General features: G+C 31.6%; 1 protein-coding gene across 1 annotated transcript; it reads left to right on the forward strand.

Moving 5' to 3' along the window:
• Positions 1 to 4,573: 4,573 nt before the first annotated feature.
• Positions 4,574 to 13,187, forward strand: LOC138139466 (uncharacterized). The gene is made up of 2 exons (XM_069059754.1): positions 4,574 to 5,018; positions 11,777 to 13,187. Exons 1-2 carry the CDS (start codon positions 4,955 to 4,957, stop codon positions 12,151 to 12,153), a joined length of 441 nt encoding a protein of 146 aa, XP_068915855.1. The 5' UTR covers positions 4,574 to 4,954; the 3' UTR covers positions 12,154 to 13,187.
• The last annotated feature ends 3,359 nt before the right edge of the window (positions 13,188 to 16,546 follow it).

Genomic DNA, 16,546 nt, shown 5'->3' on the forward strand with positions numbered 1-16,546 from the left:
CAAGAAAATTTAAACTCACACACGGCTTATTTTTTGGTAAAAAATTGTCTCTTTGTTCCAAGATTAAATTTTTTACTTAGAACATCTCCCTTTTGGAAATTTCCCAATTGCATTAAATCAATAGACAATGCTATTCGTAACAGTTTACAAAAATTTTTAAACATAAAGTTTAATGAAAATCAATGGACTCTTGCTTCCCTTCCTATTTCAAATGGTGGTCTCGGTATTAGGAAAATTCAAGATATCTCTCTCCCAGCCTTCCTTGGTTCAATACATGGTGTTCACGACCTAGTCTTTCAAATATTACCAAAAACGGACAAAAAGGTTAATGTTCATTTTGCTGAAGAAGCTATTGGATTATGGATTGAATTAAATGGTAAAACATTTCCAACGGAAACATTTTTACAAAAAGGCTGGGATATAATCAATACAACAAGAATCATCGCCAATGAAATTAATCTTTGTCATAAAATTGGTTCAGCTCGTTTTCTTGCCGCACAAAGAAAGGAATCTAATGCTTGGCATCATGGCTTTCCCTCAAGAAACATCGGTACATTTATGGATAACAAGATTTTACAAATATGTGTAGCAAATCGCTTTGGTGTTGAAATTTTTGAGAAACATACTTGCCACTGCGGCTTTACAGTTTCAAATGATGGCCGTCACGGACTTAGTTGTGCTAAAAGTAAGGGCAGATTTTCAAGACATTCAGATTTAAATCAAATTATCCAGCGAGCCTTAAGTTCTATCCACATTTCCTCCTCTCTTGAACCATGTGGTCTCTTGAGAGACGATGGTAAAAGACCTGATGGTGCTACACTCATTCCATGGAGTAAAGAAAAACTTCAATAATTGCAGGATCAGCTGCCGAAGAAGCAAGTAAACGAAAAAATGACAAATATAAAAATTTAAAGTCTGCAAATTATATTTTTAAAGCATTAGCTTTCGAAACGTTAGGTCCATGGAGTTTGGAATGTACAACATTTATCGATTTCATTGGTGCAAAACTTATGATTGAATCCGGAGATTCTAGAGCAAAATTTTTCTTCTACCAAAGAATCTCATTGGCAATTCAACGTGGAAATGCTGCAAGTATGTTAGGCACTCTGCCTTATGTAACTCCACTTGAAGAAGTACATTGTTTATGATTTATATCTATATGTACATTTAATTATTACTTGTTTATTAAATTTTACTACCTACCAAGTCATTTTCCTTTTTGTGCAGGTCCTCATAGCATTTCATCAGTTGCGATTTGCATGTGCTAAGTTCCTCGTAGCATGTCACTACTTTCGATTTATATGTGTTAAGTTCCTCGTATGATGTGATAAGTTTACTTTGCAATGCAAGCTTGTTTGTTTCTGATTGCTTCGATTTATCTTCTAGCGCCTGTATGTTGTTTTGCAATCTTTTTACCTTAATTTCCTTCCGAAGTGTAATTATCGTTTTGTCTGTCTCATTTTTTAATATTTCGTATTTGTTGTTTATTTCATTTCTTTGTTCTTTTAGTTGGATTAAAACATTATGTATTGAATTTTTTTGTTGCAGGACAGTGTCATACGCCTTCTTCATTTCTGCCACTTCAGATTTCACAGTGGCCAATGCCAGTATATAAGCTTCTGATAACTCCTCCATGTCACACCACTTCTGCTACAAAAAATAAAAACGCATGTGTTATAAATTTGGACTAACTTGACCTGCCACACGGCTGCAGTGCGGGCTACAATTTAAGAAAGTGGTATGAGGTTATTCGTTTTGTACAATAAAAACAGCATGCCTCAATTAATGACCAAGCCTGTTTTAAATAGCTCACTCTATTCTTGAGATTAAACAAAGACAACGTTAGAGGAATGGACCTGTCAATTGATAAGGTTTGAAAGAATTTTCAGGAAAAAAGTAAAAAAAAATTATGTCATAATTAAGTTGCCACTATAGGAATGTTTCCAAGACAAGGAAAGTGACAAGATAGAGAAAAATATAGTCAAACTGCAGTCCACGTTCTGAAATTTCGATCTATTTTCAGAAATTATTACTTAATTTTGTAGAATATTGCGTAACACAAAGTGAAGTCAAGTTATTTACAAATTTGATATACCTGAGAAATGTTAACAATTAGACAGGAGTTCGACATTAGTGATGATATTAATTTAATGTAGAACTTCAGGTTGAGAGTGTGATTAAAAAAAAAATGAAAACAATGAATGTAGAATACATTATATTAATTTTTAAAAAGCTCGATATAAATTTTAAAACTTGTATTTTCTTTGTAAAAAAAAGCGAGTGCCATCAATGGACGCTGGTGAATTAATATGTAGTTGCGGTAAACATATAAATTTTGAAGAAGTAGAAAAAATAATTTTTGCAACAAATAATAAATATATACACTTTAGACTTGGGCACTATTTAACAAAGTTCGAACAGAAAATATGACTATCGTACTGTTGAAATCTCTTTAGCTGCTTACCTAATTTTTGATTTTTCCTTAATATATGTATGCATTTTTTTTCTTTTGAGAAAACGGAGAAAAAAATCATCATGGAATTTAATATCATTGATCGTCTTGTTCATGTATTTTCATAAGGCTCTCCTGTTTTTTGTTTTAACAACAAAAGTAAAAGACATGTCATTTATTTCTTTTCATTATAATTTGTTTTTTAAGTTGTTCATGAATTATTTTCTTATATTATTCTCCCCTCTAAGAAATTACCAATAATTTCTTGATTTCTAAAGTTAGAATATTTATATACCTGACAAACCACATTTGTTTGTTGTAATGCTACAAAAAAAGTTTAATAAGGTGTTTTGCATGTTTATAAATTTTTAAAACTATCAATTCCATCTTCTATTCTTTCTAAAACATAATCTTAGTTTTTAATAATATTAATGTTCTCGAATTCTGGAACATATAGATGCAACTAACAAATCTAGCTTTTTTATTGTTCGAAGTTGCAATAATTAAATAAAATTTTTACAATAAATAAAAAGAATGACAAATACTAAAGAAAGTAAAATTGTAGCAGAATATTATACACCATTAAAAATAAAACAACCATCTGAACTCCAACAATTTAAAAATAGTTACAAATCTTTTACTCAAGATAGACAACTAAATATACCAAAAAATATCAATGAAGTAACTCAAATGAGAAATCAAATTTGGCATTGATTTATGTTTTATAAAATGAGTTTTTTATGCTATTTTTGCTAATTTGCATATTAAATACGTGATTTTTACAAATAAAATCAATTTTGGTAATTTAGGGAATTTTGTGGCAGTTGGTGACACTTTTATTTCAAAGTTGATAAAATCGTTTTCAATGACATCCGTGCTGTTAGTATGGCAGTATGTTGGCATCACTTACTGTTTCAGTTTAGTAATTTTGAATTTCCTGATTTGGTAATTTACCTTCACGCGGCAAATTCAAATTATTATCTATGATTTCCGACAAAGCTAAGCAAATATGTAGTCTGATTCAGATTCCGAGGATGACTTAGTTTAACCATGTTGAAGATTGAGTTTTATTCATGTTTCACGAAATATAAGGGTTCTTTTACCATAACCTCAATTTCTTGTTTGACATTTTTTTAACTAGGATTTTCTTATACTCTGAATACTGGTTATGAATGTGTATGTACAATCTGCAACAACATATTAAAAATGACACTGACAGCACGGATGTCATTGAAAACGACTATATTTAAATTAAAATTTAAACTTGACTCTAGACTGATATAATTAATTGTCATTTTTCGGAAGTAAAATTGCAATTAAAGATAAATTATCCAGAAATAGGGTAAATAGCAGAGAATATCACAGTCAATTTGCTGCCGGCAATGTGTGTAACCAACTGAAAAAAAGTTCCTAGATTTCGGATGTGTTAATACCTTATTAACGCATTCAAAATGTATGCATTGAGATCTTTGTTAAAACAGCAAATAAGAAAAAAACAACATAATCGAGCATTAGGTATAGACGGAAAGTCTGTTCATTTAAATCGGTCATAATAATGATAATGATAACAATAATAGTGTGGTAATTTTTTCTGTGAGGTTATTAACGTAAAAGATATAATTTGTAGATAATCTAGTTTCAGAAAGTCTCGATACGGTGGATCTCCAGTTAACACCAGTTGCGCCTCTTTGTCTCTCCGACTCGGTTATCAAGCGCAAAGACTTATCAAAAGTCGTGGATCAGCAAATATTTTTAAAAAATCTTATCGAATGCGGTTCTCCCTGTCTTATCAAGGTCGCACACAATCAATTAGGTACTGACCCATTTTCTACAAGTTTTCCTCTTGTCGAATCTCATCTTCGCTTCGACCTCGCACTTGTCCTTTTTGAATTAAGGAAGTGCGTCCAGGTCGCTGGTACCAGCCTCGTGTCCAGCTTCCCATCGGACCACACTCCTCGTCTTAATCGTGCCATTACCAATATTATAAGTAACACAATTACGATAATCAAACGAGACTCGGTCCGTTCGAACCACACTCAACTGGTGCGTTCTGCCGCTTCCTGCAGTTTGCACAAAAAATTTAACACTGCCTCGAGAGATGGGGTTTTCCGGCGGAGACGGCCGCAACCAACCCCTTCTTCGACGTCACGACCCGCGCCCATGTTTGTCCATCTGGTGGTCGATACGTGCGGGGTAGTCGCCGGGTGAGCGCTTATTGTCGAAAAATCGGCGAGAAAAATTGCCAGATCCAGATTCGGCAAGAAATATCCGGAAAATTGTTTCGTCTTATTTATGGTGGATCGCGTGCCGTCGCCGAGTACCGCCGGAGGTCCTGGGCAAGACGCGTTCGCTGTTGGGACCAGCCCCGTGTTGCTGAGGGCTAGGCGCGGATTCCGCATATTTGCTTAATTTTGTGTTATCTTGGCTTCTGTGGCGTCACAGTAATTGTCGTCTAACAATCGCAGCTCTTGGTGTCCAGGTGTAACACTAACGAGCGCAATAATGAGTCTCGACAACATTTGTTACATAACTGTGCTAGTTGCGGTCCTCGGTTTGATCAGTCCAGGTGAGTAATTTTTTAGAATTGTTTTTATCGAGATTTGTTGATGGTGAGCAACAAGTGAATTACCCAATTTGCGAATTTTACGATTGCTTTATCGGTGGAATGCGGCGCAGACAAAGGTGTGACCCAGAATTTTGGCGACGATTGTTCCATGGTTATCGAAGAATTCCAATAATTGTTTCAAATGCCACAACGTTCAAGTGTGTGGTGTAAACAAGTCGAGAGGTTTGGGAAGTCGAATATTATCGCGGATTTCGCAAACAATCCGACTTGAGTCGTTTTGAAAATTGCTAAATTTTCTGGACGAATTCAAAAGTTACAAGAATTTCCTCTCTAAATTTGTTTCATTTACATATTATTCAAAGCGTCGATGACGTTGAAGATCTAAAAAATAAAAGTTGAAAGCTGTTTTTTTTTAAATTTCAAACCATATTTTAAAGCAACGTGTTTATAGATTTTATAAGTTTTAGTAAATACCCAGCGATCATTTAAAAAATAAATCGAGTTTGCTTTGGAGCCTATGCTATAGCATGGGTTGCCATAGGTAACACGCCGACTCGATTTATTTTTTAATTGATCGCACCGTATTATCTGTATGTTGAATAGCATAATAAACTTTGACAAACATTTATTGTTTAAACAAGAATGTCAAAATTTTCTTTGTTGAAAAAAAAACATGACAACACTTAATTATTTCTTTAATATTTTGTAATTTCTGTCTGCACCTGATGATTCACAATAGTTATTTATGCACCAAGGGCGTTACAACGATGATTACGCCCGGAGAACGATGAATCCAGCTAGAGGGCTTTAGCCCGAGAGATCGATATCGTTCGATGGGCGTAATCATTCGGTAACGCCCTGGCCGTGGTGCATACAAGATTTTATTTTTCACTATACGTGTTCTTTAAAAAAAAAATGGCATCTTTGCAATTATGAATTGATGAGGGTGTTATGAATTCATTACGCCCGCTTATTCTTATTACGCCCTGTTATTATTTCCCGGTTGTTATGGACATGTTTACGTATTTCGTATCGTAGGAGTTATCATGCAATTATAATAAAGTGAAAAATAAAACGTTTTAAGTCAGCTTTGAATACCATAGATACCTACTTATCTATTCATACATTTTTTAAACGTCACAGTAGTTTCATACACATATTACTATTTTTTTTAAATAAAATTTCTTGATGCTACGTAATTAGTAATAAAAATTGATTTATTAGTCAACTACTGTCATGATGATTAGTGATCAGTTGATCACCTCGATGCAATGTCCCATGAATCTACAGGGTGATTCACGAATAATAATGCGCTTAACGAAATTTGTGATGCAGCCAACATTACATTTGCACCTATTATGTAAAAAATATACAGGGTTATTCACATAAGATGACGAGCCTAATCAGGTAAAAATGCAACCCAATCCAAGAAGGTATTTTATTAGTTTGAAAGGTATATCTGTCATTGTATTTTTTGTTCATACATATTTAGTATGTATTTCAAAAGGTTTTCGAACGATGACAGAATCGACATGATCCTACTTACCCATTACATTTGTGATTTTAATTGGTTATTGTTGTTATTAAATCATACTTTGTTGAGAGAGGTATTTGTTTGTCAGAACTTGACATTCATTAGGCTGACGTTAAAAGCTTTAGGGCTAGTTTACAGAAGCGAAATTAAGTTAATCGTAATCAAATGTGGAATTAACTGAACACGTGATCAGATTGAACCAATCGAAGTTTTGAATTTGTGGGTTAATCACCCATTAAAATTTAATTCAAATTAAATAGGTATCTAATTCTCTTTCTATAAACTGGCCCGTAGTCTGTGTTTTTTATCAAAGAACCACTAACACCGCAATTTACACCCAAAATAGAGCTGGCAACATTGTACACCTTTGATATAGGGTGACAAATCTCATCATAAAAAACTTAGGTTACGTAGAAATACTAGTAGCGCAGCATGTTAATAAAGTAAATAACAAGTAATAACAACTAATTTGAGAGTTTAATAAATGTCTCACTTTGCGAGGCATTTTTAATAACACAAATTTTAAATGCGAGTTTGCATACCTACTTTCAAAGACATAAAAAATGACACTAATGACAGGCGTTGGCTGGTATAGCCAATAGATATCATTAAATTCCCTAAATTTAGTAAAATTTTATTATCGCAAACCTAAATCAACAGGTCGTGGTTCTTTGATTAAAAAACAAACCATATCTATGTTTTATGTGCATTAGGATAGCTTTATAAATTGTACTGGTCAGGGTCGTCATTTTACGTGAATAATCCTGTATACAATTTTAATTTTATACAACATAGTCGACAGGCCCGTCATTTGTCAAATTTAATCAAAATCAATATGTGGAATAATCAAAAGACAAACCAAAACTAAAAAATTATGATGGACCTGTATTGTTGGTTGCATCACATTGCATTTTGTTAGGCTTATAATTATGTAGGTACTCATGAAATGAATCATCTTGTATTATTTAGTTAATATGTCCTATGAATCTAAGCTGGTATTAACTAGATAATAATAGTGACAATAATTGTCATAGTAACAAAATCCACATTTGAACTTCGGTGAATCGGCACTAAAATAATAATAGTTATATACTTACAGGTTATTCACGAGAGGGGTATTTCTGAATTTTTATTTTGCCGCAACCAACAATACCAATGGCAGTAATTACTAAATTTAATTTGTTATTTCTTTTAAATTAGAAATCATAGTAAATTGGATAGATTTGTTAGAAATGTCAGATTGGCAGATAACCTGTATTTAATCAAAATTCAACAAATAAATTTACAAATTAAGTTAATGTAATAATGTAAAACGTGTCTACCATCGGCTTCTAAACATCCGCAGCGGCGACAGAATTCTTTCCACGCTCTCCATAAATGGGAGCATATCAGTCTTTTCGTCGTAATTGTAAAAACAAATTTTTCGAATTGGCAAAGATTTTTTGCTTTAACGTCAAAGAGACAGGACTAAGAGCCATCGTGGATTCAGTTATAATTATTTTCAATAGTTGAAATCAAGATATTGTTGCAATGTGTATAATGCGGCAAAAACAAATTCAGAAATATCGTGAATAACCCTGTATTTATGTTTCAGAGTTAAAAAATGTTCATTCCAAGAAATAGAAATAATCAAAATTTGTAATACAAAAAGTATTTTGAGAATTTATGACTGACAAGTGGTAACGGTGGAAGTTTCCTATATTTTTTAAATACATGATCAAAATTTTATTGTTTTATACATTGACTTAACTCATTAAGTTTTTTCAAAATTAAAGTTTATTAAATTAATGTCTAGCTAACAATTTATTATAGATTATAAATTAGTTAATTGACGTATACAGACAATAAATTCGGCTAAAATTGTGCAACATCCTAATACTTACATATTTTATGTAATCAATTTCATAATTCCATCAGCTTAATTGATATCATTATTTTCAATTCCTGAAACTGTTTCCTCTCGAATAAAACTTAAAACCAAAATTTAATAAAATTACAAGATATTTTATGATCGGTTTAAAAAATAATACATATCCTGTGGTCCAATGTCATTTTTATGGTTGTCTAGGCAGTTGATTCGATTTTATCTTGTGTGTAATAATTAGAGAGAATTCGGTGGATTATGATAATGACTATAAAAAACTTAACTATGTAGGTACATAGTATTTTATAAGAAATAAAATTTAGTAAGAAACAAATAATTCTATTTTGCTTTTTTAATATTTAATTTCTAAATTTTGTTCCACAATCTGTTTAAGTTATTTATAATAATAATAGATATAACGCAAAGAGGACTCTCTAAACTACAGCGGTGTCATTTTTTCAGTACTGTCTAAAAATTGAAGAGTTGCCAGGGTTCAAACGTAGGTCTAGTTCCTTTTGTATTACATTTTAATTATGTTATAGACAGTTTAAATTGTAAAACTTTCAACTTTGCTAAGCTAATTAACACTTATGTCTATTATTTATTACTATAACATAATATTGATCTGTTCATTTCTTGGTCTCGTAATAATAAATTAAATTTAAATCGTGTTTATCGTGGTGTACCCCTGGAGATTTATGATTTAGGTGCAATGATGAACAACATTTTGACTCTTGTTCTTTATATTTAGAATACTTACTGTCAATAACTCAAGAAAACCATAAGTAGGTATTATAGTTAGAAACAGGCAAGACTTCACACAATTAAGTTGCTGTTTCATAATTTAATAAGGTCAAAACGTAAATATTGTACTATTGTGTGTAGTCCTTATCAACAGAAGTATATTAATTTATTATTATTATGTATTACGTAAGTTTGGTAAATATTTATAGCAGCTAACTTTGTTTTTTTAAGTTGCACTGTATCTTTATTCTGATAGATGTTTATGTTCTAAATACACAAATATTAAAATAAAAAATCAAAAATTTGTTTTAATAAAAAACATTGAATTTCCAAAAATCAAGTAACCGTATCTTTACTATAGCAAATGTTCGAAATTACCTCCATTCTCTCTAAAGGCTCATTCACAATAGCGTTAACGTTACGTCGATGTTAAAACGTTAATGTTAACGTTAGATCTAAAAATTCAAAATTACATGTATTTCAGTGTAGACCGTTCACAATGGCGTTATGATGAAAGTTAATGTTACATGATATTGTTAGCGTTGGCGTTATAGCCAGAAATGTTCTGGATTCTTAACGTTACATTCTAACATTAGCCAAGGGAAATAATCTAAAAAAAATACCAAAATACATGTAATTAGATCTAACGTTAACATCGACGTAACGTTAACGTCATTGTGAAAGGTCTGTAAGGTACATTCGACACCTTCCACTGACGCCCATTGCAACGTTTAATAAAAAAAATTCTGGTGGTATTTGTTTACATACTCTTACTAAATCATCTCTGTTATCGGTCGGAGTCAAATAGACATTGTCTTGAATGTCCATAGCTCTCTTAGTCACTTTACAAAATTAGAATGCACTTTTATTACTGTTTAATGTGACTGCTTGATTTAAAAAAAATACATTATTTTTTAATTTTTTCTTTTTGTTTCTATGCATGAGAGTGGTTATTCAAAATAAAAATCTCTATAAAACTGAGCAAAAAAAGTTAAAGTGCAATTTGAAAAAAAAATTTGACTATCATGTGTCAAAAACAGAACTCAAGAACAAATATTGGATCTATTCAAATTGTAACCCATTTAAAACGATTTTGTTTGACACATCAATCGTATGAAAAATAAAGAAGTTACAGCATCAAAGATTTTTCATAATACAGCCGGTATATCAAATGTTCTTTGAATATGCAAAAATCAAAAATATATTACATATGTGATACGTATTAAATATTTATTATAAAAATGTTTATAACAAATTGTATATAAAAATTTCCAACAATAAATAAACAAACATTTTTTTCCAAAATGATTGTCTTCTTGCCCACCACTCAAAAAAAATCATAATTAATTGCTTTTATTTTCCACCCCTAAATCTGCCAAATAGATACAATTTTTTGGATTTGTATTTGTTTTTTATGAACAGTACCAGAGATATCAATAAAAGATCGTATACTATCTTAAAAGGACAAAACTTAAAAAAATATTAAAAAAAAAAACTGATAAATAGTGCTACGATTTTTCTCTTTAAAGTTTGGTAAAAATGGAAAAATATTCTTTTTTAAAAATACTTGTTTTTCAGCGTTAAAAATCGAAAATGATCGGAAATTATTTCTAATCTGGATTTAAAAATGTCTCTATGGTATCAAGACATTAGTGATACGTATTTAGATTTTTTAGATCAATTGCTAGAAACTTCTCCCAAAGACATAGTGCAATTATGGCTTAATTGATGTTTAACTGCTTACTTTTTGCTCACATTTATTCACAGCAGAAAATCATAAAACCATCTCCTACTAAGCCCTTGTCATCGTTGGCAGCAAACAAATCCAGGTTCGTATTTATTGGTTTACTGCTTTTTTTACAGCAGATCGTGATTAAGCCGTTGTAAACTACTTTAAAAAACAAATCCATAATCGCACTATATCTTTGAGGAAACTACTTATATCGGATTTTTATGTGACTCTGAAGGGTCGAGCTGTAAAACTATAAAATTAAAATAATCAGAAACGTCAAACTCCTGGTTTCCAAATGCTCGATTATTTCATCCGTTATCTGCTCTTGTGAAATTCAAGTTTAGCTGTACAAAGCCATCAAAAAGAAAACAAATCAGAGCAGGCGTTGCAAATTATCGGTCATGTCGTAGCGGAATCCTATGCAAATAAGCCTTCAACGTATTTATAAAATAAACAAGGGCAACATTTTACATTCGGATGAATTGGTAATTTACCAGCTTTATTGTCAAACCCGACGCCACTGGTAAGCAGATTTTTCGCGGAAATGTCAAAGAAACGTCAACGATGTGCTGTTGTTAACTTAGAAAACGAGTTTTCGATTTCGTCAAAGTTTACAGGCGTTTACTGTAATTGTAAGCAACAGTTACCTCAAAAATGGGTTTTTTACTGTTAAAATAGATAGGTATTCAGTCATTTTGACTTTCAGTTATTTTTTTGGGGATCTGTTTTAATTTATTTTCTCTCTTTCCATGTCTTTCGTTTCGTGCTTCTGCTTTTCAGAAAAGGAAGATAGAAGAAATCTGACTAGGTCTATTCTAGTAGTTAACCTGAATAGAAAACAATATTAAACTACAACAAAATTAATTTATTATATCTCGTTTCAGCTCTGGGCATCCGCTGCTTCCAGTGTAACTCCTTCGTCAACCCCGAGTGCGCCGACATCCCCGTCAACGACACGCACAGTCCTTTCCTGCACAAATGCGAACAGCGCGACGACTATCAGATGTTCTGCAGGAAAGTGGTCCAGACCGTCCTGGATGCGCCGCAGTTCACCAGAATCACGAGGACTTGCGGCTGGTACCTGAACAAGGATAACCGCACCAACTGTCAAGTCAGCGACACCGATTTCAAAATGGAAACCACCTGTCAGTGCTTTACAGAGGCCTGTAATGCGGCGACTGTGCAGACACCTGCTGGACTGAGCCCCATATTTTGTCTGACACTGACGCTCATTTGTTTGAGTCGACAATGGCTCAGTTAATTTGACAGCCTGTGGAATGATCGGTGCATTATGACTGTTGATAATGTGATTAGAATGCGATGATTCCAACAGGTTGATTAGAGTTAATTGATATTTATTCTGGCGTGTTTATGGTGTTTATCGCGTTTTGGTAAAAAAAGTGATCAAGGATGCTTTGATTTCTTGGAACGTGAATATACTGGGTGTAACTAAAGATCTACTTCTGTATCCATTTATGTATAATATGATCATCTATATGTATGTACAGGGTGATTCAAGTTTTACCGCTTGATCGAAATCACCCACTTATAATCGATTTAAAATTCCCAAAAAATTCAAGAACGATTGTGTATCGCTATAGAATATTCTGTAAAAGTTTCAATTTTTTTTTAATGAAACAGGTAAATATTTTTTCACTGAGAGTCCTTTCAAACATTTAGGCAAAATTTGGTATCACTGAAATAATGAAAACATCACCGGTTTTTGTAGTAAATGGAAATGTTTGTTGGTTGTTTACCAACAATGAGGTATTTATTTATGACACTGTAGTTGTAAATCTTGGTCATTTTTCGCTGATAGTGTTAAAATTGAAATAATTTTCTTTTGATACGAATTTCATAAATGTGTTCTTTGAATTAATTGTGAATGAGCGTGTACGAAAAAAAATTTTTTTTGCTCAAAATCGATTTTTTAAATTTTATGGCTATGAATGAAGTGATACGGAAAAATTGATTACACACATTTGAAGCCTTATATCAAGGGAATTTAACCCTAACGTTCCGTAATTTTTACTAATTTTTTAATAAGGTTTATCGTGTGGGCGGTAAAATGTGAATCACTCTGTACAAATATATTTATAGCGTAAAAATATTTGAATTGGGCTACTATGAGTTCAGGGTCCAATTCAGGAAAATTAGCTGCAAATAGTAGGTATCTTACAATTAGTTATTTTTGCATTGAAAGTGAGGTAAAAACACTTATTTCCAATATTGTTGTTTTGTAATTTGGACTGTAGGAACTATTAAAAATATATTTTTTGAACAATTATAAGTAAATTTGTAGTGGTTTGTTTACCTTATTAATATTTTCTTGAAAATAGGTACATACTATAAAGGGTGTTTTTTAAAATTTGGCGTTGAAGAGTCGATTGTGAATGAACCACTCGACTTAAAAACACTGATTTTTCAAATTGCATATTAAAAACATAAAAACACAAACAACGCAAAAAGTGAGGTTAGATTTAAACAGCTTATCAGAGTTGTAATCCGGTGGTGTGTTCACAATCGACTCCTCAACGCCAACTTCGACACTCGTTACTATGCATTAGAGGATAAAAGAATATACATATTATACCGGGTTATTTTTTTAGATCACGCATCTAGCCATCATAAATTAAATATTATTTTCAGTGCATTATTAATATTTTTATAAATGTATAACTTCTGACCTTTAAAAAACAACGAAGAAAAACGATAAAGATCAAGAACAAATAAAATAAAAACCGGTTATGCGAATTAAAATACATATGTAGTAAGTTGATCAAAAATCATGTATTTTTTCAGATGAAGTAGGACTTTTAAGTGGTCCCGTTTTGAGATAAATGGTATTGAGGCAGAACTACACACTTCCACATTTAATTGTCAATTTTTTGTAATTTTAGAGTGTTACGAGGAAGCCAGATAAGAGATGACAACTGACAAATGACAAGAATTATAAACATACTTCACAGATAAAATTGTTGTGAGGAAGTAGCTTGTTTAACAGCTGTATTTTTTTAACTGCAATCAAATTTGAATTAAATACTAACCGTTAAATTTTATAATTACATAAGTTGCACGCACGTTATTATATTTAAATTCTCCAAAGCATCTCCGTCAGATGACAAATTTTTCCAGGTCCAATAGATAAACATAAAAAATTGGCCTTCATCCAATTTAGTAGAAAATCAACAACCAGTCTAAATATAACTTTTTCACTAATGTTTTCGGCGACGAAGGCAACATAGTGTTCGTTTGAAAACTGCTCGCTGCGGAACGCACTTTCAACAGTGCAGTTTTAACGCAAAGCATGTAAGTAAGTAAATTCACGTAAAACCATAATATATCCGCCAAACGTGGGTTTGGCAATCTTTTTTGACACACATTTATCAACAATCTTTAGATATTATTAGATATTCTTGTGTAACCAACTGACAAGAGCAAATGGGTTGAGATCTATAAAGAAAAACTAACTAAAATGTCTTAAAATAGTAATGAATAGATGCAAATAACATACGGTTGTATTGAGTTATTCAAAACTTTTCCTAACAGATGTTTCATCATTACTCATTTCAGAAAAATATATTGAACTTTTTGTTTGTATGTTAAATAAATATTATACGTTAAATATCAAATATCATTGTGCGTGCGTACATATTTATGTAAGTTGTTGACACTCTCTGTACCACGTGTAGTGGTCATAGGACAATAAATACATATATTGTTATTATTGTTATAAAAACGCAAAGAACGTTATTGTGTTAAACACAGTAAGTGTAAACATAGAGATCCACCTTGATGATTTTTTCACTTCCTTAAATATAACAGTGAATACAATTTATCAATAGGTTCATTTGTTCGACAATGATCGGCGATAAATATTTAGATAGTAGACCAATAAAAATCATCACATTTGTTCTTTTTTTGTGTTTTTGCATTTGTCGCAGGAATTAAACTGAAATAAATTTACTTGTTGTACATCTGTCATTACAAAAAAAAGATAAAATTCAGTTGGCACGTTTTACAAAATAAATTTCTTTAACTCGAATTAATATTAAAACTAATTGACTGTAAAGTCATATTGGCTCCCAATTTCTGTCTTTTTTAAAGCTTTTCTTCTCAAAATAACTACACGTCTATATACAGGGTGCGTCCTAAAAAACGCCGCAAGCCATATCTCCGTTATTTATGGCTCAATTTAAATAAAACAAAAACTAAAATAAATCACTTTCAAAGCGCTATAAGCACAACATAGACTTTTTTTGGAAAGTCATTCAAGGTCAGACGATAGTCAACTTTGTTTTTTCAAATAGCTTGGTATATTTTTTTATACCCATTATGAAAGAGATTATTTTTCTGAATCTAATGATATGCCACATTTTAGAATGAATTTAACAGTAACCGCGAAAATAAATTAATAAAATAGCATTAGTGGAAATTTTTTCTCCAAAAAAAATCAGGTTACAATGGAAATCAATCCTAAACGTAATAGCAATACTTTCTGAAGAGCAGAACAAAAAATAATGTGACAGAATGTGTAATAAATACTTCGTGTAGGATTGTTTTCCATAGTAACCTGATTTTTTTTTAAGACAATCCAACTCGAAAATTTTTAACCAATCAAATTGCAGCATTTTTCAAATTTGGACCAATCAAATTGATTTATAGTGAAAAAACACCGAGCAGAGTGAAAAAACAACCAGCTGAGTGAAAAAACAACTAGTGGTTTTTCAGCGAAAAAATTTATGTCAAAATGAAACGTCAAATTTATTAGGTCAACTCGATAAAAATTTTCTCGGTGGATTGTCAAGTCGAATACAATTCGTAGCTTTTGCTTTTGGAAAAGCTACTCATGTCTTAAATGACTAATTTTGTTGGAAAAAATTAGACCACTTATTGTATTATATATGAAAAATTACAATAATGAGTGAATAATGGTATTTTATTTATTTATTTTTTCGATTACTATTAAGCGCATCCTAGAATGCAGCATATCGTTGGATCCAGAAAAATAATCTCTTTCAAAATCGGAATAAAAAAATATACCAAGCTATTTGAAAAAACAAAGTTTACTATCATCTGACCTTGAATGACTTTTTAAAAAAGCATTAACCTCTATTGTGCTTATAGTGTTTTTAAAGTGATTTATTCCAGTTTTTCTTTTATTTAAATCGAGCCATAAATAACGGAGATTTGGCTTGCGGCGTTTTTAGGACGCACCCTGTGTAGAAGGACGCATCTGGACAATTTGAGCAATCCGAAACTCAGTCCCATAGGAAATTCATTCTACATAAAATTAAGCAATGTATGAAACCTTCATGGATTTGGTTAATTTATGAAACATTTCTTATCTTACTATAAGATGGATAAAAAATGCCACGCTTATTAAATAACACATTTTTGGATATTAAGTAATGATTATCATTACCCACGGTCATGAGTAATTACTCGTTACTCCACCGATTTTGACCAATCGCAAAATTGCATTAGCAAATCATCGCGTAGGTTATAAAATTACTATGATACAGAGCAATATTTAAATGTCGTAATTATTTTGAAATGTCACGATGTACTTGTAACTTGTTTTTATCAAAAACAAGAGTATAAAATCAATTTTGATAATAACAATAATAACATTTGTACGTCACAGAAAATGT

Source organism: Tenebrio molitor, chromosome 9 (genome assembly GCF_963966145.1).
Source record: "Tenebrio molitor chromosome 9, icTenMoli1.1, whole genome shotgun sequence".
Lineage (NCBI taxonomy): Eukaryota > Metazoa > Arthropoda > Insecta > Coleoptera > Tenebrionidae > Tenebrio > Tenebrio molitor.